Below are 25802 nucleotides of genomic sequence, written 5' to 3'. Positions count from 1 at the left end.
AGTAAATGTTTAATTGATGTTTTCTGAGATAGTTGTCATATCGTGAAAATCTCATTCTATCACAACCCTACAGGGGAGAGTCCCCCACCCCCACTGGTAAAAAAGTAACTAAGTAACTTTTACTCTGAGTACATTTTAAATGAGCTACTTTTTACTTTTACTTGAGTAAATTTTTAGACCAGTAATTTTACTTGTACTTAAGTAAAATTTCATTGAAGTAACAGTACTTTTACTTGAGTAGAATATTTTGTTACTCTTTCCACCTCTGCAAGTGATATGCCACAACAACAGTCTTATTTTAAATGAATGGCTGCAACAATAAAATATGTGTGAATATGGAGAGTATATGTGCATATTGTATGTGTTTGTGCATGCACACGTGTGCGTTTGTTTTTGCATGTCTGTACGTGCACATTCATATGGGTGCGTGTGTATGTGTGTATGATAGAGCAAGAGTGAATTAACATTAACACAGAATTATTAAAATCACAAAATGTACTTGTCTGTAATTGTATGGTTGTTGTTACCACACCACTTTTACCCATTGTTTATCTAGCTGTATTAGCATGTTGCTTTGAAATTAGCAGCAGGTTGATACACCATCCATTTACTAGAGAAACTACACTTTAATAATAATAGATTTAATTTATAACGCACTTTATATATATATATATATATAATTAAAACTATTTACAGCGGTAGAAGTACTAAACAAAATATGATCGTGTTTTTTTTTTTTTTTTTTTTTTTTACCTCAGAATTTGGTTTTCTGCTGTAGCTTTAGGAGAGATAGCAACACAGGCTGGAAAACCTCCATGTGGGTTCGTAAAGGAAGCCAGAGGAAACTGAAACTGTCATATGACTTCTATATTATTCATGATTCATGGAAATGGTAGTGTTACAACTCTCCCTGTGTTACAACTATACCTGGTCTGTGTGGAACGGTCGTCTGCGGCATAATAAAAGCGAAATCAAGGCATACATCAAGCTATACCTTTGTTTTTAATATTAAGCTACCTCTAGTAGCGAAAAATGACATTGTGGCTTTAAGAGGCCTTGTGGAAAACCAGTGCACGAGCATCCCATGACAAAGACCACTACTAAAAATGTTGGATGGAGGTCTGTCATGTCATGTGCTGGTATTTTCAGCGATGCTGACTAACTTTGAGATGTATTGTGTTGTATCATGATAGCAACCAGGTTGAGAGGTAACAGGTGGGATCTCTACATCTAACCAATCACCCACTGTTCAGTCTGGCTTGGCAGGGTGTGGACGAGCGTTCGTCTGCATACACACACATATGTTTCACACATCAAACCTGGCAAGATGGGGAAGTTTGCGCTTACGCAATGCAGACCACATGCGTTAGCTTGTTTGCGAGTGTTATTTAGGCATGATAAGCTGACAAGAGAACCAGTATGTATTTCTTCCTCATAAAAAAATTATGCAAAACACCCCAGCCATGAGTAAACAAAACTAAAACAAGATTTGCGTCCTTGCGTTGAGGCATTGATTAATAGGTTTTACTATTTATCAGGAAATCATTTACAAGCTGTTTGCTACATTTGCTCTGATTTGGAATCGAATTGTAACATGCATGGCAACATGTGAAGGTCACACATGGTGTCAGGATCGTTAGAGTTGCTTTTACCCCCTTAAGCATGTCTTTAAGGGATGATCCGTGTATTTTTGAACCTTTGTTTTGACGTGCCTGTCAGTCACACTAGATCTTTCTGATGGCATACATGCATTTGAGAATACAATTTTTAGTAAAGCATATTTTCATGTTTGATATTTATGTAATAATTCAAAAATTACTATAAATAAAAGATTATATAAAATACAAAAAGCTAAAGAAAAATACTTACAATAAGATCCTTTTATAAATAATATAATTGAATAATGCTGTTGTTAATTTATCATTTATTATAAAACTGTTGTCCGGTACTACAGGTCCTTCTAAAAAAAATAGCATATTGCGATAAAGGTCATTATTTGACATAATCTAATGATAAAAATTAAACTTTCATATTTTAGATTCATTGCACACCAACTGAAATATTTCAGGTCTTTTATTGTTTTAATACTGATGATTTTGGCATACAGCTCATGAAAACCCAAAATTCCAAAATCTCAAAAAATTAGCATATCATGAAAAGGTTCTCTAAACGAGCTATTAACCTAATCATCTGAATCAACTAATTAACTCTAAACACCTGCAAAAGATTCCTGAGGCTTTTAAAAACTCCCAGCCTGGTTCATTACTCAAAACCGCAATCATAGGTAAGACTGCCGACCTGACTGCTGTCCAGAAGGCCATCATTGACACCCTCAAGCAAAAGGGTAAGACACAGAAAGAAATTTCTGAATGAATAGGCTGTTCCCAGAGTGCTGTATCAAGGTACCTCAGTGGGAAGTCTGTGGGAAGGAAAAAGTGTGGCAAAAAACGCTGCACAACGAGAAGAGGTGACCGGACCCTGAGGAAGATTGTGGAGAAGGACTGATTCCAGACCTTGGGGGACCTGCGGAAGCAGTGGACTGAGTCTGGAGTAGAAACATCCAGAGTCACCGTGCACAGGCGTGTGCAGGAAATGGGCTACAGGTGCCGCATTCCTCAGGTCAAGCCACTTTTGGGCTACAGAGAAGTGGCACTGGACTTTTGCTCAGTGGTCCAAAGTACTTTTTTCGGATGAAAGCAAATTTTGCATGTCATTTGGAAGTCAAGGTGCCAGAGTCTGGAGGAAGACTGGGGAGAAGGAGATGCCCAAATGCCTGAAGTCCAGTGTCAAGTACCCACAGTCAGTGAGGGTCTGGGGTGCCATGTCAGCTGCTGGTGTTGGTCCACTGTGTTTTATCAAGGGTAGGGTCAATGCAGCTAGCTATCAGGAGATTTTGGAGCACTTCATGCTTCCATCTGCTGAAAAGCTTTAGACCTGGCACCTGCTCACAGTGCCAAAACCACTGGTAAATGGTTTACTGACCATGGTATTACTGTGCTCAATTGGCCTGCCAACTCTCCTGACCTGAACCCCATAGAGAATCTGTGGGATATTGTGAAGAGAAAGTTGAGAGACGCAAGACCCAACACTCTGGATGAGCTTAAGGCCGCTATCGAAGCATCCTGGGCCTCCATAACACCTCAGCAGTGCCACAGGCTGATCGCCTCCATGCCACGCCGCATTGAAGCAGTCATTTCTGCAAAAGGATTCCTGTCCAAGTATTGAGTGCATAACTGAACATAATTATTTGAAGGTTGACTTTTTTTGTATTAAAAACACTTTTCTTTTATTGGTCGGATGAAATATGCTAATTTTTTGAGATTTTTTGAGAATTTTGGGTTTTCATGAGCTGTATGCCAAAATCATCAGTATCAAAACAATAAAAGACCTGAAATATTTCAGTTGGTGTGCAATGAATCTAAAATATATGAAAGTTTAAGTTTTATCATTACATTATGGAAAATAATGAACCTTATCACAATATGCTCATTTTTTGAGAAGGACCTGTGTGTGTGTGTGTGTGTATATATATATATATATAATAAAATGCACCATAAAGATATGCTATTCATACTGGCCTTTAATACACACCGCAATACTAAGCTGTTTAATTTTTTTCAGTGTTGAGATGCTTTCTCCTTTCCTATTTTTGAAACTCTGTGTTGACATGCCTGTCAGTCGTTATATTAATACAGACACACGTAAGTGTATTTGACACATGAAGTAAGTCTATGAGTGCTTGACGTGCATGTCAGACATGTCTGATTTGCTCTCTGATAGGAGGTTGTGGTGTCACAATGTCTGTTATTGTGTCCATGTGTCTTGATGTTAGTTTTGCTCAAAATGTATTGATTAGAGTCACATATTAAATATAAATTATGTTAAATGTTCAACTTTTGATGCCATATGATTTATTCAGAAGCTCACGGTGGTTTGTGTAATGTGTGTTACATCAGTCCATTTGTTTCCTTCTTCCTTAAACCTGCTGACATATCTGTGTGTGTGTGTGTGTGTGTGTGGCGCATAATCAAAATGAGTGAACAAAGCAGAAAGGGATACTAGGGTGTCTGGGAGGATTTCAACCCCCCCTCCTTCCCTCCCTACCTCCATCTCTCTCTTTCTCTCTCCCTCTCCCTCTCCCTCTCTCTCATGATAAAGTGTAATGCTTTGTACTTGTGGAGCATCTAAACCCTAAGAGTGCGGTTGTGCAATCTCTAGCTTGTGTGTGCTTCTCGTTCTGGCTATTATTTCAACTGTTGATTAGAACTGGCATTAACTTCACATTACCTTCAAAATGCCTCGGAGACTCTGGTGAGTCAGAATCTCATTTGACTATAATTTAGAATATTTATGCTTTTTGATGCATGTAGCGTAAAAAATTGAGTGTTTCTATGTTATTTTTTGTTAGTTAGCAGCATAGAAATCTTTGACACTGACTAGATGAATATAATGAATAAAAGGAGTGTATCTCATATTTTTGTATTGGAGCAAACTCTAGCGTCTTGTTTTGCATAGAGTCTATGAGGTCCGCTCAAAATGTGATTTCAAAATACTGAAATGTCCATTCATAGCACTGTAGGCGATGTTTACATGGTGTGGCTCCGCTTTGATTGCACGAGAGGAGGTTAGGAAGTATTCTATGCAAGTCATTTTTGAAGGATTATGGAAGTATTACATAAGCTGACAGCATATCCTGACCGTTTCAGTAAGTGGCTCAGTGCTGCTGCTGTTTCTTTGGGTGTCATTCAGCTCAGTTTCCAGTGATGAAAGTATAATCCGTTACTCACCGTAAAGCTTGTCACACGCTCTGGTTCTCATTGCTCTGCGAATCCAAATCGGGAACATCTTCCTCACTCTAGCCATGAGGAAAAGAAAATATAGCATGTGTTTGATTTAGCACGATTTAAAATGTTGCTCACGGTAATTACTTAGTCTGATGGCATGCATTTGAGAAGACAATTTTTAGTAAAACTATTTTTAGATATTAATTTAGCTCATACTTTATATTAGATGTCTTTAAATACTATGTACTTACATAAATGACAAAAACAGAGTAATTATGTAATTATAGAGATTAATTACAGGTGTAATTACACGCAGGTATATATATACAAACAACACGTAACGGTCCCGGGTCGAGTTGACACATGACATCCTGATGTGACGTATAATGGCGAGTGATCTCAGCTTCAGTGCGGATAGTAAGGAGCTCCGTGGTCTCGACTTGTGTCCAGTTTGCGCACGTTTCTGCTTGTTTAATTTTAGTTTATTTTGTATACGAACACTCTCTGCGTTTAAAACACCGACTAGCTCTTTTGGCACTGCAGGGTTGTGATATTGAAAAAACAAGCTCTAGGAGTCGCACGATAACTACGTACACGTTGCGGCATTAGTTTTGGCTTTTGTTCACACAGCGCTCGTCCCGGATCGAACCCCGCAATGTTACCAGTTCCCCGACCCGGGTTCAATTCGGTAATCAATTCCGGGACGTGGTTGCTTTCACACAGAAGGCGACCCGGCAATGTTCCGGGAATATTGCGGGTCCGACGTGCAGTGTGAAAAGGGGCTATAGCCATAAATGCAACGGTAATAATTGGCATCATTTCTTTTGGCGTTTCGGTTTTTGGCCTTGGTTCCCTCTTTTTCAGTTTCGGCCAAGAATTTTGATTTCGGTGCATCCCTACTGACAATGTTCTGCTTGGTATGTCGTCAACACGCTTCAGAAGATGCCAAAACTAATAGTTTCATTGTTGGGACTAAAAATCTAAAACTGGAAGCCATAAAAGACCACGAATCATCCAAATGCCACATCCAGGTAAAAAAAAAAAAAAAGAGAGCACAGAGCCCTACTCATTTAATGAAATGTATATCAGTTCATGGTTGGTTTGTTTGTTTGTATAAGAGAGAAAATGTCAGTATTTCATTGAGAATTGATATTAAATAAACTACTTAAAGGGTTACTTCAGCGATTAGCATATGGCTTTGTATCAGTAGAAACCCTGGAGTATATTCAAATGATTGGGCTCCCCCCCTCATATCCCCCTGAGACAAGAGATTTATGCATTTTATTTCTGGAAAAATTCCTCCCATGACGCAAATTGACGATATTTGCGTCATCTTTGGAATGTTTAGCCAGAGGCGAAAGACTACAGAATTCAAAAATAATTTCACATTTCTACTACATTAATGACCCAGTTTAAATACAGATTCATCTTCCCAGTGCTGAAGTACCCCTTTTTTATTGTAGTATTGTAGCGCTTGTAATATTCATTTTCACATGCAGTTACACATTGTCATTTAAAAGCAAGAAAGTGGCTGGTAAAAACATTAAGTGGCCGGTGGACAAAAAAGTTAATTTCCATCCCTGAATGGCTGGTTGAATCTGATTGATAGCTATGGTTTATTAAGGACAACATTGTCTTATTCACCTCATGTCACAGCGCTCTTAACACAATAGCTGCGTGCTCCGCCCACACAATATGCCTTCATCAGATCGGGTTTATTCAAAAGACTCGGTACAGTGTATCTTTCTTTTATAAATATGAGAAAACTAAAGACTTTTTCGGAGATCTGAAGGATGTATTACTAGGTACTCAAGATTGACATGAGATTGACTGAAACTGTCAAATTTAATTTCATGCATTCTGACTTATTTACACTGTTAAACACTGTTATAAAAGCTTCTCATGCTAAACATGGCCAAAAAATAAATAAAATAAAAACGAGATTGACTTATGACAGAGTATTTCTGTGCCTAATACACTCCTTTAGGATTCGTATACGTTTCGGAAAGTTTTTTCCCCCCAAGTATGGCCCTGTATTACATCATAAAGGGATAAGCATGTGGGCACGTCAACCCGAGCGAGGGCAAGAGTGGGCCCATCAACAAACTTTGTTGGGTTACGGGCGCTGTCCCCAGAGCTGTCATTTTGTTTTTAGACCACAAAGTGAACAATGTCACTAAAGTGTGTTTATTTTTGTGTGAGGGAAAGATAACCTTGTTCAGCTTCCCAAATAATAACCCAGCATTTAGGAACCAGTGGAGGCAGTTTGTTTTTCTAGAGCAACAACGGAGTTCTGCAAGTGTGTTTGTTTGTTTCCAGTCATGAGTCTAAATTGCAGGTGGTGAGGGAAACTGCATCAAATGTCTTTTTTTGTTGGCAATTGGTGCGCAAGTGCATGCCATGTAAACAACACAAACATATAGTGATTCAAAAGTTATCCACGGAAGATACCATAATGTTGTGTGTGTGTGTGTTGGGGGGGGGGGGGGGGGTGACACGGGTATTACAAGGAGGGGGTGAAATATGAGGACATTGGCCATGTCCCCACTTTTCAAAATGCTTAAAATCATACAGGGTGTGTGTGTGTGTGTGTGTGTGTGTGTGTGTGTGTGTGTGTGTGTGTGTTAGTGACTCTTTAGCCTCACCCACTGCACTACTCCATGAGCTTGGCTGTTTTCAGAAAGAATTGGTACAGCGTATTTGTCTTTATGAAGGATTGCAGTTTTACTCTATAGGTACTCAAGATTAACATGAGATTGACAGAAACTCTGTGTTACTGTATGTACCCTTTAAGGACCTATCAGCCTGCGCCATCTAGAGCTGCATGGCAGAATTTTGTATTTCATAATTTCACCTTTAAAAAGTATCACACTACAATATTAAAAGGCTTACATTTAGATTTTGATGTTGATTGCACATTTTAATTAATTAAACTAATCTTATTTATAATTTTCAAAGATATAACCAGATATAGATAAATATTAGGCTGCAATGTAAAATCTTAAAATGCATTTATATGTAAATGCATTTTAAGATATATATAAACATCTGGTTATATATATATATATATATATATATATATATATATATATATATATATATATATATATATATATATATATATATATATATATATATATAGGTGCAAGCGTCATACTTTTTTCTTACCTTTTTCAATTTCTTTTTTGTATTTTAGTCTGTTCTCTACTTTGTATTTGACTTTGTATTTTAGTGTATTCACTGAACTCCTGGTATTCAACCAGAGTTCATCCTCACTTTTAGTGCACTTGACACTTTATTTATCCTTTGACTGCTGGTCTTCAGCAGACAGAGCCACTGTCTTCCACATCACTGCTCATTCCTTCTCTTCCTCTCTCTATCCCTCCATCGTCTCCTACAGGAGCTGCTCATCTGATGAAAGATAAATGCGTAGCTGGAAGATTGAGATCATTTCATAGGGTTACACAACTGCACCACTTATAGTGAAGACAAGAACTTGATTTATTGGTTAAATAAATAGATTTGTTTCACGTTTTGTTCTTTTTATTACCCTTTAAATCTTGTGCAGCTCTAAATGTGCCTGTATGTTTGCAAGTATATTGTGTGTGTGTGATTGTGATCTAGTTAAGTTTCATTCCCTCTACACCTCAGTTTCACTTAGCCCTATTATGATTGAAGCTCATTTCTGCTGGAGGCAATTAGGCTAAAGACCACAACAATTCAAAATCAGTATGTGAAAATGGAACAGTCGTAATGACAGCTCCTGCTGAGAACTCTCATTGTCATGTTGCAAAACTGTGTTATAAAAGAAAAGAAATTAGACTCGTCACAGACTGAGCTCTGCTCTGCTCTGATTAGTATTATTATTATTTTTAAAGACAAGCATGACTGGTCAGCATATGTTTTGTTTTAGATGCACATCAGACTTTGTAACTCTCAAAATGACTATCTTTTGTTTTTTGTTTTTTAGCTGACTTTGTGGAGACACAAGTAGAAGTACTGCACTTAAAGAGATAGTTCACTTTGAAATTAAATGTTGATATGTTTTAGCTTACCTCATGGGCATCCGAGATGTAGGAGTATTTGTTTCCCCAGTAGTTTCAATTTTGATCATTTTAGGTCAAACCGTTCTTGTCTGTGCCTCACATAATGCAGGTCTATGGTCACCACCTCAAAGAGCATACACAGAGAAGTCCAATTTAAACAATCCCCCATCGTAAGTACACACTGATGGCCTAAGACACGAAACGAGCGGTTTGTGTGAGAAAACGAACAGTATTTATATCGTTTTTACCTCTTGTACTACATCCGACTGATCCAAGGGCGCGCGTGTTTCCTGTGGTGTACAAGAGGTAAAAACGATATAAATACTGTTCGTTTTCTCACACAAACCGCTCGTTTCGTGTCTTAGGCCATCAGTGTGTACTTACGATGGGGGATTGTTTCATTTGGACTTCTCTGTGTATGCTCTTTGAGGTGGTGACCATAGACCTGCATTATGTGAGGCACAGACAAGAACGGTTTGATCTAAAATGATCAAAATTGAAACTACTGGGGAAACAAATACTCCTACATCTCGGATGCCCATGAGGTAAGCTAAAACATATCAAAATTTAATTTCAAAGTGAACTATGCCTTTAACCAAAGGCTTTAGATATATAAAGAAGTACTCATATTACTTATGAATGGGAGAGAGAGCATTTATTGGACAGTTTTTCAGCTTTCAGGATATCCACATTCAAGTATGAGTTGGTCTTGGATGCCCGAAATAGCTGCCCTGAGGTGTTGCAAATTTGCTGTTGAGTGAACGGACTTTCCTTGAAAGGGATGTTGAAGTAACTCTGTGGTGCTCTTTATTTCATAGCAGTTAAATGTGAACCCGGTGGATTGCATGCTCTTAGAGGTTTCACATGCAGCACAGTCTGTAGGGAGGCAATGTCAAACCACATCATTTGACTGATCAGATCTAAACAAACATGAATAGATTCTCCCCCAGCACATGGAATATTTTAAACCTCTTTTTTCCCTGGTCATGTAAATACCTGTTGGCTACAACGAGGGCATGGTCTGTCTGAAAATAATTACTATAAAATAATTTATGCAACATATTTTTTACAGCACCATATATTATCAACATATAACCACTAGAGGGCCTTACATTCACATTATTCTGTGCTGTGGGCAGAACCTGATCATTGATCAAACCATCTTTGTTGATCCTGGAATAACATTCTTATCAACCAGTTAGTGTGAGGGACAAGTATGTGGTCTATGTCAAGTTTAGACTTACAACCAGGATTAGGTGTTTCTACATAAGTGTTATTCCCCTATCATTTCCTTCTGATTTTAGGGATAATTTATGTATAGGATTAGGACAACATTTTCAGACAGAATAAAAATAAAATTAACCGTTTTTCGAAATCGATTTCACACATTTCTTCAAACTCTGGGTACTGTTCTCAAAACAGTTAACACAGTAATCTGAACACTTTGTTATTGTCTTAAACAGGTTGTAAATTTTCCTTAATTTCATTTCCTTTTACAGTAGGATGTCCTTTCATACAGCCATTATGATTTTTGGGTTTTACAAAAATCATAATCCTTTTTGCACCATTTTCCAAACACAACAAACAAAACTCTGTTATTTGTGAAATTCTCAGTTGCATTTGGAAGGTTCTCAATTACAAAAACTATACAAGGGGAAAAGATCAACAAAAAAAGAGGAATGGGAAAAGGAAGAGCAAAAGAAGAAAATATAAGAAGACATGGACCTTTCTTAATATGTTTTAACAAATGTATTTATTCACTTATTTTATTACGTGAAATCTAATCGTTATGCAACTAAACTTGTCATTAAGTTTATCTACAGCTGAATTTGTTATTAAATCAACAGAGAACATCCTAGTTTTGATGTTGGTATTTATTTTTGATAAATGCATTACTAGAATAAAATGCAGCAAATACTGAAATATTTTGCCAACATAAGAGTGTTTAGTTTGCTGTGTTAATTATTTTCTCTTTTGCATAATGGTAGCCAAAATTCAAAAACGTTATACAGAAACTCTTAAGTGTCCAACATAACTGAACATTAAACACTAACATTAACAACAATATCTTTGCTGGGTACAGATCCACTGCCCAGTTGATTAATATATTTTTAATTAGTGCTGTGCAATCGATTAGTCGTCATTATTCAAATTCAAAATAAATATCTGTGTGTACTGTGTATAATTATTATATAAATAAAAACACTGACCAAATATATGTTTATGAAAATATGTTATTTATATATGTATAAATTTTATTATATATATATATATATATATATATATATATATATATATATATATATACACACACACACAAATATTTCTTGAATATATACATGCATGTGTGTGTATATAATAATTATACACAGTACACACACAAATTATGTAAACACAAACGCTTATTTTGGATACAATTAATCAATTGCCCAGCACTAGTTTTAACACAAATAAATTAAGTAAACAAAAAATAAAAATAAATCGTGTTACTTTAGCTCATTTTAATTAATTAAACTGAACAAGTTGCAAAAAAACTAAACAAAATTGAGTGTGTTGTTCCAGGATCAATAAATATCCTGAGATGAGTGCATTTTATCAGAACAAATAGACCTGCAAAAAATACAAAAACTCTATATTTGCTACATCTAAAAGGTTTACTCCACTTATAATGAAAGTATATTCATAAACAGGTTTTTCGTATTTTTGAACATGCATGTGCAGTCAGTGGCCTGAGTTTCTGAAGACATTTCAACAGCTGTGTATGATTAGATTCTAACTCTTTGTGTGTCATAGTACCATTAAGTTGAGTGGCGTGTTAATCAGGACACACATTGTGCACTTCCTGACAGAAGAGTGTGAGTCCCAGCCTCTCTGGCACAGACTGCTGATGTAAATTAACAGCATTTCAATTAGAAGCTATTGTGTTCGCTGCGGTACTGTGTCGGTGGATATTGGCGCATTTCATTTTTCTTATTTTACCTCTTGATTTGCTGTCCTCTGTTTTTATTCCTTTTTGTTGCTCTCCTCCATCTCATCCTTCTTGATTTTCCAATTCTCACAGTCGAGACAACTGCATCCATGTCAAGTTCACTTTCTTACCCTTAGGAGAGACGCATACTCATTTTTGACAGAAGTCAAAGATGCATCTTATTTTGAAATGTTTCTTACCTCTCGGCTACAGATCAAAGCAGGACAGTGTACATCATAGCAGTGGGGGACAGACACGGTGCAACAGAGACGGAAAGAGCAGATAAAAAGACAGAGGTAAAGACCAGAGAAAAGGTCAGGAGGAGAGTGGGTGAGCAGATGGAGGTGTGGTGGAACAGCACGTACCAAAGCGGTTGTGCATTACAAAAAGCCTACAGTATTAAGTACAGTGGCTCGTTGTCATACAACAACTCACTAGTCAGTACTAATTTTTGTCTTCGACGCATACAGACGAATGTTATATAGGCCTGTTACAAAACCGAGAATAGATATTCAAATGACACAACCGGTGCTTCCCATTTGGAAGGCTGCATCCCACGTCATCAAGCTGTTTTGAAGGCTGTCTCAAAGGATCCTTGGAAGTCAGCCTTCTTTTCCTCATCCTTCATTCAGCTTATTTTGAAGGATGCATCAGGTATATCCTTTGCATCCTCCAATCATCTTTGCACACATTGAAAGGATTAGACAATAGACACTTGTATGTCGTAAATGTCATAAATCAAGCCTCTGTGGCTCCCTCCGACCGCCACAAGAGGGCCCCCTCACCTGAATATTAATCCTCCCTCCGGACTTCATTACCCACAATCCTTTGCCCTGACTCACCAGCCATCATTGTTTACACCTGAGTACCATTAGCCTCATCACCTCAGTCTATATAAACTAGCTTCACTCTTCCATTCACTGCGAAGTTTTGTTTTGCTACTGCTGACAACTCTGAGCGTGTATCCTGTTTCTGGTTTCTCCCGTGTACGACTTTAGACTGAATCTCTGGTTTTGATCCCTTGCTGCCTGCCTATGGACCTGTGCTTTGCTCGACTAGATTCCGTTGACTTGGTTTGCTGCCTGCCTCGACCCCCTGCCTGTCCAGTGACTACGCCTCTGCATTTCCCTGGTTATTCCTGTTGTTGGTGATTGACCTCTGCCTGTTGGTTTATCTTATTGCTTTTTAAAAATCACAATGTGAGCATGCACAATTTCCAAACCACAGAAAAGCACGATTTTTTTTTTTTACCTCAAGGGCCACTCACATTTTTCGTCTAGAAACACGTGGAAAATGCCGGCATTGCCGCTTTCTCGCCGACCATGCCGCTTGCACTTGGGCCGTCTGCCATTGCTAAGCAATCATGAGTCGCATTCTCCATGAAGACAAGAAATGGACAAATGGATGTCCAGCCATGACATGCGTTCTGCTACTAAATATATTTATGAGGGGGAAAAAACCCTGTACAGCTGTCATCAGCTGTTCGTCCGTTTTGGTAAGAAGCTGTTGTGCACTGGTGATATTTTCTATATTATCGATATTATCTCGCTGTGGCGTGGACGCGTCTGGAAAAAAACATGTGCGTTTACATTTAAAATAACGTACTTGATTGTAAGTTGTTTCTAAATTGGAATTCATGAATGAAAAAACTGAGCCCAGAGCGATTTGTGTTCACAATGAATGTTTTAATTGAACCATACTCTTAGCTGAAAGCGAACTGTACTCAGACCACCTCCAAAAAATGGTCTCGGTTTGGTTCGCTTTAAAAGGGTCTGAGATTGTTTGGAGTGTTCACATATGGACCAGAAATCTAGTAAACCATGCTCCGAACCTGTGAAAAGGACCAAGTGTGAAAACAACCTAAAGAATCACACACCAATGGCGATAATCAATAGAAGAAGAATGTTTTAATAATCATTCTAATTATATTACAATAGTGAAGTCCACACCATGACTATAACAGTAATAACATGGAGGAACAATATCGTTCAGATCACTTTCAAAATGATCGATGAAAGATAACAACAACAAAAAAACATTGACGGCTAATCTAATCAGACTTTATCATCCCTTGGTATGGACCCCGATTTTATCAAAATGATATGTCTTTGTCCATTTATAATGCATAAAGCTTCATGTGATATATGAAATATCAAAGTTCATCTGGCCTCTGGGAACACAAGCTGCCTGTTGCTACCAAGCAGATAAATTGAATGCATTTTGGCACACAGTGTTATAATAGAGGGCACGTGCACATAAAACACTTCAAAGGCAACAAAGAGAGAGACTTCAGGACCAGCCTTAGACCTTCAGCCTTTGTGTTTGTGCTAGAGCAGTATGTTCTGGGGTATGAAAAGAAACGTTGAAAAGGAGGGGGACCGTGCATGTAAGCCAATGTCAATCTGTGTGGCATCCCTGCTGAGAAGAGAAGGGCAGACAGAAACCTGTAGACTTCAGACATTTACTCACTATCCAGACAAAAAAAGAAAACCATGACTAGAAACTAATGCTGCATCCCAATTCGCATACTATTCGTCCTAAATAGTATTTATAATATTTTATTACTTTTTATAATAGTAATAGAATTAGTATGTCCCAAATTATGGTTTGCTGAAATAAGTATTCCAAAGATACCCGGATGGTCTACTATTTTTGAAAATTTAAATAGAACTACATGCATGAATAAAAAGTGTTTAAAAAAACTACAAACATGACAGAGATTTGCAAGTCTGACAGTTAAGTAGAGCGGTATAGTGAATAATAATCATATTATCCTGATGAAAAGATTTTTATTCCATGTTATCCCCATTATATTACATCTGCAATAGCATTGTGAACTTTTGTAAAGATACTTTAGGTCATTCACTTTTAAATGCATCATTATGCAAAAACACACAAGGAGAGTCTCGCATGAAAGACCCACGACTGGCAAATCAAAATGCTATACTACATTTTCAACAAAATGTTGGGAAATTGTAGCCTGGATGCCAGCCGAAATTTAGCCCCGCCCACAACATTTTTAAGTCGGGCGGTTCCCAAACAAATGGTGTTTGGGGGGTAAAGTGTGTGTTCTTTTGGCAAGGTTGCCTGCTAAAATGTGCACTCATGGGTCTATATATCACATAATAGTCGCTTCAACCCTTGGACATAGAAAACAACCCACGGAAAAAACGCAGACTTGGCAACACAGTGCAGTTGAGCTCTGTTGACATTTGACAACTAATGTGATGCGTCGCTACGTTGCTCTTATTGGTTGTTGGTCTATCCAATGGTCTTTTCTGATTAGGTTGAAACACGCCCCATAATCACAGCCCAATGGAGCAGTTTCAGACTCATATTCTGACTAGAATTGAGTATGACCACGTCAGGTTAGGGAAATTAAATTGATGAAGTAGTATGTCCCAAAGATTGCCTAATATTCTGCTTTACACTATACAATATGTTCTTTTTTTTCACAAACAGAGTGCATACTTTTAGGGCGTATTGTAAGTAGGCGAATTGGGACAGCATAAACATAGACAGGGACAGTCTGCACTCTGCAGGGTCTTATCTGTGATTGCATGCGTATATCAGACATGAAGGCAGCAGGGGGCCAGTTCTCCCATCACGTGTGCGCCCGGCAGATCAGTGGCCTTGAATACTAAGCGCACGGCTCCGGCTGTGTATCTTCTTGTCCATTAGCTGTCAGTTATCAAGTCACACTTTATATTTTTTCAATTGTGGTAACAACTCTGATGATGGAAAGACACAATTCACTTCTTCACAGCTACAAAAATATTATAATATAATTCACTTTTTAACGTTTTGTAAACCCTTGAAATGTGCAGGCTAATGATTACCTGATGCAGTGTTGAATGTGCGTAATTTGAATGTGTGTGTGTGTGTGGGGGGGGGGGGGGGTGCAAAATATAAATTATTATCTGGCATAACATAATACAAACATTTATTTCTATCAAGCATCGCTCAATACTGAAGCCACATTTTCAAAATCTTTACACATTCAGCAAAACAGAAGTCTATGCAGACCAAACCGTGAATCATTATTCATTGCTTTCACACAAAATGCATTCAATGACCACATTTTTCAAAATCCATAAACAATTTTGTTATTCATGCTTCACCATCTGCAAAACACTGTATTTGCAGCAATTTTTGAATGCCAATACACTGCTTTCAAAACTGATATGTTCTACCATTTGTACAAAAGAGGAACATTTAGGAAAACGTTTGTACTGTAATGTAAATATGAACAGCGATTATAAATTATTTATAAAGCAGAGAGTGTCGTTCTGGTTTTGCAAAGACATTTTACAAAAGCAAACATAATGCTGCCTGTTGTAAGTGTTGTTTAGGTCATTGGTTTATGAGTGACAAAGTGAGTTGGTTGGTTGAAAACCTTTGCTAGTGTTATGGAATAAAACGTTGATTTGATACATGTCTATTATATATGTTGACTTAAGAAATCTCTATTATTACTCATAAAAGAGTGATGAAAGCTAGCCTGGATGCCAGCCGAACTTTGCCCCGCCCACAACATTTTCCGGTCGGTCTGGAATAAATCCGTAGAGGAGTTATTATGCCCGAACAGAAACTGTTGGGACCAATCACATTGTCAGGGCGATGATTGACAGATTATCACCAGAAACATAATCAGCCACGTCATCAAAGAGCGCTTGGGTTGAATTAGTTTACAACAATGATGGCTGTTGTTGAAGAATTGAGATGTTTGGATTCCGCCATCACATCTGTAATGGAAGATATCGACAGCGCATTCATTTTAAAAGAGGACTCATATATTCTGACTAGAAATCTAAAAATGGGTCAAGGGGTCTGCAAGGACATACAAAACAGAGACCGAAACCAGAGTTTGCTCAGTCTAAACTCACAGAATCCACTGAAATGTATTTATTTTTATAACCAAAACACAAATAAATGTTTTAAACTGTATTTAAACATTAGGGGTGCAAAAACAACAGGGTACAATCGCTACTGAGCATTCGCCAATACTTAAAGTATTTTTTCTAAGCTCTTAACACAGCAACACACCTACGTAACACAATTGACCTTAGTTATTTTTCTGTCCAAAACCAGATTTTGTTAAATAAATACAAACTCTACATTTCATAATGCTAAAACCCGTTTTTCTATTTACTAACTCTATCAAAACACAGCAAACCCGACTCAAATGGAATTAATCTGTCAAAACTCTAGCACTAGTTTTCTCTCCAACATGAACATATAGTCAATCATAGCGCATTGGCTGTCAAAATGCTAACAGTTGATGGCATTACAAAAATTGCATTCCATCATGTTTCAGTTCTACCTGAAAAAAAATACATTCCATCGTTTTTATAATTCAATTTCCTTTTACTGTAAGCCAATCTACATTTTTAGTGTTGAATGTGTGCATTCTTGGCAACATACTATCTAAATGAGGCATCACTTTATAAAATGTACAATAGAAAAAAAATAAAGTAACAGAATTGCTCCGGGCATCGACTGGTCAAATGGGTCCCCTATGCAGAACTTCATTTTTTCCATCTCTCTGCTTCTTCATCCAAATTGAACAAAAACAATTAAAAGTCACCTTTTTACTGTGAATGTCCAAGTAATGAAAAAACGATGTATGAGATTGGATCGAGCTATTTGTCAATATTTCAGGAATCTGTTAGCCTAAAATTCTTATCAGTTGTTTCAATACTTTTAATATATTATTTTTAGTATATTTAAGTTGATGTTGTTTCAGAAGTAAAGGCTTTATACAAAATGTAAGATTTGGAACATTATGTCTTAATTTCTGTCATGCTGTGTTAACGCATTTGTAAATGAGACCAGAAAGAGCCATGATTTTGGTATTGGGTACGCTTGTGTGTAAGAAAAAGTAAGAATTTTAGGAACGTGTTAATTGACTGTATGTTGTGTAAAAACAAAATTAATTTTATGCTATTGTCCCAACACACGGATGTTGTGCTAATTGTGTCTAGAGTTATGAAAAATGTGACTACAAATTGGACAATAGGATATTAGCAATTGAAAAAAACTGTAATAAAAGCTCATAGCAACATTTAGTGGTTCACAAACAACATTTTAAAGGGGTGGTTGATTTTACTTTTTTAACTTTAGTTAATGTATAATTTTGCTGTTTGAGCATAAACAACATCTGCAAAGTTACGACACTCAAAGTTCAATGAAAAGGAAATATTTTCTTTTAAAGAAACTGCTGTTTAACAAACGGCTGGTAGGGACTACAATGAGTTTCTTCCTGGGTTGGAGACATCACAAACCCCAAAATGTTGCGTAAATCCTGCCCCCGGGAACAGGGAGAAGAGAAGAGGAAGAGTTGTTGTTTCACATTTACAAATCTGCTTAAGCTGTTGCATGCGTGTCTGCGTGAGCCAATCAGAGCTGCTAACAGGCTCTTGAAGCTCCGCCCTCTTCTTGAAAGGGGGCCACGAGCAGCAGCTCATTTGCATTTAAAGGGACACAAAAAATTTTGTTTTTGCTCACCCTTTAAAAAGTGACAATGTTAACATGCTATAAAAATATCTGTGGGGTATTTTGAGCTAAAACGTCTCATACACATACTCTGGGGTCATCAGAAACTTATTTTACATCATATAAAAAGGGGCATTATAGGACCCCCTTTAAAGGTTATGCCTTTTTTAACCTTACCATTGGTTGATAATGTAGAAAAAGCATGTTTTGCTTAAAAGCATAGTTCCTTATATACACAGCAATGTACCTGCAGTGCGAAATACAACCTCATGACATTTAAACCTTATAATTGCCACATTATGATTTGCTTACGTGAAAATATAATCTCCACTCCCCCCTAACATCCCTCTTCTCACACATCCCCACCTCAGCGTCTGTCACCCACCTCACCACAGTGTGTTACTCCTGTAAAAACCGCTCTTTAACACTTTAGCACTGTCTGGTGGCTTACATGAAAACACTGAAATTTCCTGTTTTTACATAATAGAACCCTCAGTATGATTCAGTGTAATTTTACCTCATCTCATGAGCCGATGTGCTGAGCTCATCTAGTGCACATCAAGAATCATTTGTATTTCATGACCGTTTTTGGAAGAGCCTATTTGCTCATCATATTGCAGAGTATATGTTGTTGTTTCACTTGTTGTATTGAAATATTTGCAGGCAGCCATTAGACTGTGACATACAGATCTTGATGAGTCTAAATGTCTCCTCAGAGTGATTTCCTTCAGCTATAGCAAATCCTCTGAAGCATTTAATGCTCTTTGTGTTACAGAAACGTTTTGCTCACAAGCACACGCTCGCATGTTGCTTGATATCATAACAAGTAGGAGCGGATTTGCACAGCACGTGAAATTAAACGATGAAAATAGGTTTGTAATTGTGGCGAGCATAAACACAACCCTTAAAAATCCTTCTGCAGAGTCCACAACTCAGTGTCAAAATATAATAAACGTCACTCTTTTATAAATTATAATAGAGATTTCTTAAGTAAGAATTCTTATCCGGAACAATATGAATCATTTTAAGGAATGGCAGTTAATCTTTGGTATTTTGTTCAGGATTATGTGCCTTTTGAGATATTGAGAAAGGTTAACTCCACATTAAAGAGATTGAAAGTCTTGTCACAGATAAAAATGTGCCTACAGGGCAGTAACAAAATCCACACACACACGCACCATGTAATCGCTGTATCGAATGGAGGAAAAGAGCTGGAATAGCAATAATTCCATACTGTGAGCTTTCAAGACATAAAACGCAAGATGATAAACAGAAAAAAAGGTGCAAGGAAAAAACAGCACATCTAAGTAAACATATACTGTATGTGGTGAGAAAAAGAGTGGTAATTAGTGGAAATGTCTTGAGAAAAAAGCACAATAGCAAGAGGTTAAGCAATCAAAAAGCTCCTTAATCGAGAATAAGGTGTCAAAGTTAAATGCCACATGAGAGAGAGAGAGAGAGAGAGAGAGAGAGAGAGAGAGAGAGAGAGAGAGAGGAGAGAGAGAGAGAGGTATTCACGGTGAAGGATGCACACATACAGTCTGTGCTGGCAAGGACAGCACCTCATCTTTGGAGATTGTGACGATGCAGATTCAGCCGTAGCTGGTGTCGGTGTGATGTGAGGACTAGGACTGAACCTGAGGTTTGGCCATGTCTGAGTTCAGGTCCAGAGTGCGCTGCCGGAGAGCAGGTGTCCGCGCTGCCGCTGCTCTTATCGGACTCCTCCACCGCTCCCGCAAACGGTGTGAGAGACGGAGACTGACGGAGACGGACAGCCAGTGGTGGGTGAATGTCATTTTAGGTTGTATATGGCTGTAGTCTATGTGTTGGAGAGGGACCAGCGTGTGCGCATGTGAGTGTGTGTGTAAGACAGAGAGCATTGATTAAGTGTGTTGTCTAATCAACACTACGGTTCACAGATCAGATTTGGATTCTGTAACACAAAGTTTAGCTGGAAAATTACACTTTAGGATAATGCTTAACTTGAGCTCAATTCATTCTAGGCCTACATGTCCTGTACACTTTATGTGCTCAGTGAGTTGTAATGCTCTCTTACTAAAAAACAAGGGCATTTTGATTTGATAAATAATATAATTAATAGTAATAATTGTTCAGTTATTAATAGTAAATTGTTAAGTGTTGAATATAAATGATTTGCTTCACTGTACAAGATTCGGTCATTATGCATTTAAAAATATTGATTTTTAATTTTATATTTCAACATCATTTTTAATGTCTTGATTTCAGAATCATTATTCATTTCCCAGCAAACTGATTAATGGATATTTATGAGAGGAAATGTGCCCTTCTGTGATGGAGGGATAAAGACGGTCAGATTTGGTGTGGCTGTCAACATAATGCTAAACTTAATACACAGATTATTTTGATATACTAAAGCATGTAAATTACCCACAGTCACTCCAGGAGTTGTCCAGGAAAGGTGTTTTCATGTTGATGACAGACAATGTGACAATAAGCTTTTCACATCCTTCCAGAGGTGTGAAGATAATTCTCCTGTTCAGGATGTGTTGTTTATTTCGTTTGGTGCCAATTCTTCAGTAGATTTCCTTGTGATTTTTTGGTATAAGTATGAGCTAAACTATCAGAAGTTTTATGTACATGCAAGACTGGATTCATTTGGCTAGTTTTGTGAGTGTTGAGTTGAGTGTGTGAGAGAAATACCTTGTCAAGCATTATGAACGATATGTCACATTCAGCCTAATATGAATATATTGATGGATTTATGGGATCTATTTACAGAGCTTATGAAGGATTGGGTGGGTATTTTTAGAGCCTTGTTCATTTCTCTCTCCAACCTCCCCTAGCTCCCCCTTTCTTTCTGTTTCTCTATCCTTACCTCACTTATGAAGAGGAAGGTGGAAAGTGAAGGAAAATTAATCTTGAGCAGGAGCCTCTAGATCCTCCACCTGTCTGCCTCCTATCAAGAGAGCTCATTTAAAGAACAGATTGCCCGTCTTTGGCCCATTTTTTATTGATGATCTTGAAATCATATGAGGGTCAAATAGGAGAGGTGCATTCTCGAAGAGTAAAATGAGACTGAGGCAAAAGGCTTTCAGTGAGGATCCTGTCTGTGTGAAGATGACACTGCAGACCACCCTACAAAATTCAATAGTCAGCTTTTAAAGGTGCACTCTGTATCATTTGCTTAAGTTTCACTAGACAATATGGCTATTATACTGACATTTACAGTTGTATGTGATTAAAGATGGCTGTAAAAATAAATCGGTATTGTTTATCCTTTTGATCTTTCATTCAAAAAAATGTGCAAAAATCTAACCTTTCATTGAAGTAAAAAAAAATTGAAAGGCATTTATTTCATAATGTGAAAATTAATATTTTCAAATTATTCACCAAAACACATTGGCCATTTATGCAACCTCTTTATAACCTGGCCCATATAACAGCTCTGATTATTCTCCTATAATGCCTGATGAGTTTTGAGAACACCTGACAGGAGAGCATTCCTCCACACAGATCTCTCCAGATCCTTCAGATTCCCAGCTCAATGTTGGTGCTTCTTCTCTTCAGTTCACCCCACTCGGTTCAGGTCATGGAACTGGGGTGGCCATGGCAGAAGCTTCCTTTTGTGCTCACTGACACATTTTTGTGTTGATTTTGATGGGTTGTTTTTGGGATTGTTGTCCTGATGGAAGATCCAACCACGGCCCATTATAAGATTTCTAACAGAGGCCGTTAGGTATTGATTTTTTTGTTTGTTGGTATTTGCTAGAATCCATGTATCTGAACAAAATGTTCTGGACCTCCAGACAAAAAATGGTGGGTTTGCTACCAAAAAACAAACTTTTTTTTCTTCTTCATCTGACCACAGAATCAGGTCCCTTTTGAAGTTTCAGTTGTGTCTGTAATGGCAAAATATTTAAATCCATCGCTTCACTGAATAAGAGACAAACATTAGCCAATTATAATTATAAAGGTTTATTTAATAAAAAAAGTTTCTTGCAAGAAAGAGGCACGGTTGATGCAACCACAAGGCCACACCAAGCGTACACTGAAGTCATAACAGAAATCACAATCTCTTATACTGTTGGCAGCATCCTCCCCTCTCAGTACATTTCCATACAGGCCGTTGTTTAAGTCAGGATGTCACGTAGCCCATGTATAGCCCATAGTACACGTATGTCATGTACTGGATATCTCACACCATGGGAAGGTAAACATATGGCTATACCAAGATTTGCATTTTGCCACAACATGTCTGACAACTGAATCTGCTGGAGTTTGTTTCTGGATGAGCAAGGATTTTTCTTGAAACCCTCCTGAACAACATGTGGTGATGTTGGGGTTGTTTGATTTGTTTTAGGCTTTCTGACCTCAAGACTCAACTAAACTCTGCAATTCTTCATCTGTGATCCTTGAAGATTTGTAACATCATTAGTTGAGGGAGACATCTTAATTATTGCCCTGATGGTGGAAATGAGGATTTTCAATACTTTTTCTTACAGCCACTTTCTATTTTGTGAAGCTCATCAATCCTTTGCTGCACATCAGAACTATATTCTTCGGTTTTACTCATTGTGATGAATGATTAAATGAACTATATATACTCCTGTGGAACAAGAAGCCATAGCCAGATAATTTCATGTTCCTAGTCACCCTGGTGTGCTAAAAATAAATAAATAAATATCAGTAAATATTAATGGGAATATACTTTAGAGATATTCTGGGGTGCCAATAATTGTGGCCAACTCGTTTAGAGAAAAACATTTATTTCATAATGTGATCCACTTTTAATTCAAGATTTTGTGCATTTTGTTGAATCATAGATCAAAAGGATAAACAATGGAGATTTATTTGTACAGCCATCTTTGATCATATTTACCAGGGGTGCCAATAATTCTGACCTGTATTTTTCAGCATTGTATAAAGGCAATCATTTTTATTCACAGTTAAATTATTCCACTACAAATAATAATAACAAAAAATATTTTTTTCTCTTTATTTTATGGTGACGTAGTTACTCATTACTAACTGTACTTACTATATTAATATCAAGAAACTAATCACAACTCTATAAGTACATGTAGTTAATTTATATTACTCAGTATTTGAGTAAGTACAATGTGTACCTTAAAATAAAGTATAACCAAATATTTTAATGAGGAAAAAAATAATGACTATATATTTGATGTTTTAATGTTATTTTAAAAGTGTGGAATGACAGTGATGATGTCACTGTGTTACAGGAAGCAGGAGTTGCTGACTATCTCCAATGTGCCCCTGGCAGACTGCCCTCCCTCTCCCCCCAGAACCGCCCCTGCCGCCATGAAGGTAAGCAGCACGTCTGCTCCCAGGGCCTGTTATGAATCAGCACTGAAAGGGGATTTGCTCTGAGACCTTACAGCTAAAGTCATGGAGTCAGCCTCCAGATAGCATTTCATAAATAGTTTATTATAAAGCAGCAATTATTGACTCATTTGGTTTATGCAGTTAAAACCGTCTGTCCTCTCTCTCTCTCTCCTGGAGACAAATCCCTAGCATAAAACTGTAGCTGGTGATGTGCCCTGCTTACTCAGTAGACCATGACTTCAAACATCATTCCCTAGGTAGTCTATATGTTGCTCAAAAGTGGAAGAAAGGAAAAGCAAACTCTCAAAATGTCCATCACATTTTGAGAATAGAGAAGTTTTTGATTAATGCGCAATAGTCACAGGTATAGTGAGAATTAATTTAGTTTACATACATACATTACATGTCCCAACAACATCTAGAATTAGCCTAGAAATCTAGACGCACACTAGCGGCAGCAAATCTAATCTGCCCGCGAGTGTCGTCTAGCAACTCTCAATACCCATCTGAGGTGTAAACACCAAGCTCTTGACAGGCCAATCACATCGTGTATGTAATCGGTAGGCGGGGCTTAACATGACGCCAGAGTTGCGCTTGCGTGCTTCTAGTCAACACAGAAGCTCTGGCGAACGGCAGTCATTCGAATCAGCTTTGACCGCGACTCTGGAAGACTTGGAAGAGTTAAGCTTTTCTCTTAGAAAAGAACAAATAACGGCACTGAAGTCATTCTTAAGAAGGGAAGATGTGTTCACAGTTTTGCCGACCGGATACGGTGAATCTTTAATCTTTCAACGAGTTCCGTTTCACCTTCATTGCTCTGGTTGGTTGTAGCTCTATCCTATCGCGTGCAGAGGGAGTTTGAAAGACAACCGTTTATCCCGCCCCTCGGATTGAGCCCTGTCTATGGTGAGTTTCCAGACCAAACATCTTGATGTGGGTCTGGCTTGTCAGGCTAGAATCTAGAATACTACTGGATTTATATATAACATAAAAGGGTTAGTTCACCCAAAAATTTTAATTCTGTCAATAATGACTTACTCTAATGTCGTTCGACACCAGTAAGATCTTTAAAACAGAAATGAAGATATTTTTTTTGAAGTCCGATGGCTCAGAAAGGCTTTCATTGACACCAATGGCATTTCCTCTCTCAAGACCCATAAAAGGCACTAAAGATGTCGTTACAAAGCCCATCTCACTACAGTGATTCTACAATAATTTTATGAAGCGATGAGAATAGTTTTTGTGTGCAAAAAAACCTAAAAAACGACTTATATAGTGATGGGCCGATTTCAAAACAAAGTTTCGAACCGTTATGAATCAGTTTATCGATTCATGAGTCGGATCACCAATGTAACGTGATTTCAGCAGTTTGGCGGTTTGACACGCGATCCGAATCATGAAATGATACGCTGATTCATAACGATTCAAAGCTTTGTTTTGAAATTGGATTTTAACAAAAATATATTAATTTGTGTTCCGCTGAAGAACGGAGGTCTTACGGGTGTCGAACGACATTAGGGTAAGTAATTAATGACAGAATTAACATTTTTGGGTGAACTAACCCTTTAAAGGGATAGTTCACTTTGAAATAAAATTTTGATATGTTTTAGCTTACCTCATGGGCATCCGAGATGTAGGAGTATTTGTTTCCCCAGTAGTTTCAATTTTGATCATTTTAGGTCAAACCGTTCTTGTCTGTGCCTCACATAATGCAGGTCTATGGTCACCACCTCAAAGAGCATACACAGAGAAGTTCAAATTAAACAATTCCCCATCGTAATTACACACTGATGGCCTAAGACACAAAACGAGCGGTTTGTGTGAGAAAACGAACACTATTTATATCATTTTTACCTCTTGTACACAACAGGAAACACGCACGCGCGCCCTCGGATCAGTCGGACGTAGTGGTGTACAAGAGGTAAAAACGATATAAATACTGTTCGTTTTCTCACACAAACCGCTCGTTTCGTGTCTTAGGCCATCAGTGTGTACTTACGATGGGGGATTGTTTAATTTGGACTTCTCTGTGTATGCTCTTTGAGGTGGTGACCATAGACCTGCATTATGTGAGGCACAGACAAGAACGGTTTGACCTAAAATAATCAAAATTGAAACTACTGGGGAAACAAATACTCCTACATCTCGGATGCCCATGAGGTAAGCTAAAACATATCGAAA

The 25802-nt window shown here is 37.7% G+C and overlaps 1 protein-coding gene across 6 annotated transcripts in view; it reads left to right on the top strand.

The window, feature by feature from the left end:
- rap1gap2b (RAP1 GTPase activating protein 2b) overlaps positions 1-25802 on the top strand; it is a 61198-nt gene that overhangs the window by 13455 nt on the left and 21941 nt on the right. For 2 of the 6 annotated variants that reach the window (XM_067424781.1, XM_067424780.1), the window contains exons 1-2: positions 4159-4311; positions 23519-23603. In XM_067424781.1, the coding sequence (XP_067280882.1) occupies positions 4295-4311; positions 23519-23603 (102 nt within the window). In that variant the 5' untranslated portion in view covers positions 4159-4294. Of the gene's footprint in view, positions 1-4158; positions 4312-19841; positions 20075-23518; positions 23604-25802 lie in introns of those variants that run through there. The other 4 variants (XM_067424777.1, XM_067424776.1, XM_067424779.1 and 1 more) reach the window with 2 other exon arrangements.

The sequence above is a fragment of the Pseudorasbora parva genome, chromosome 18 (genome assembly GCF_024679245.1).
Source record: "Pseudorasbora parva isolate DD20220531a chromosome 18, ASM2467924v1, whole genome shotgun sequence".
Taxonomy (NCBI): Eukaryota; Metazoa; Chordata; class Actinopteri; order Cypriniformes; family Gobionidae; genus Pseudorasbora; species Pseudorasbora parva.
Note: the sequence above shows the minus strand (reverse complement) of the source record. Positions and strands in the feature narration are given on the sequence as shown.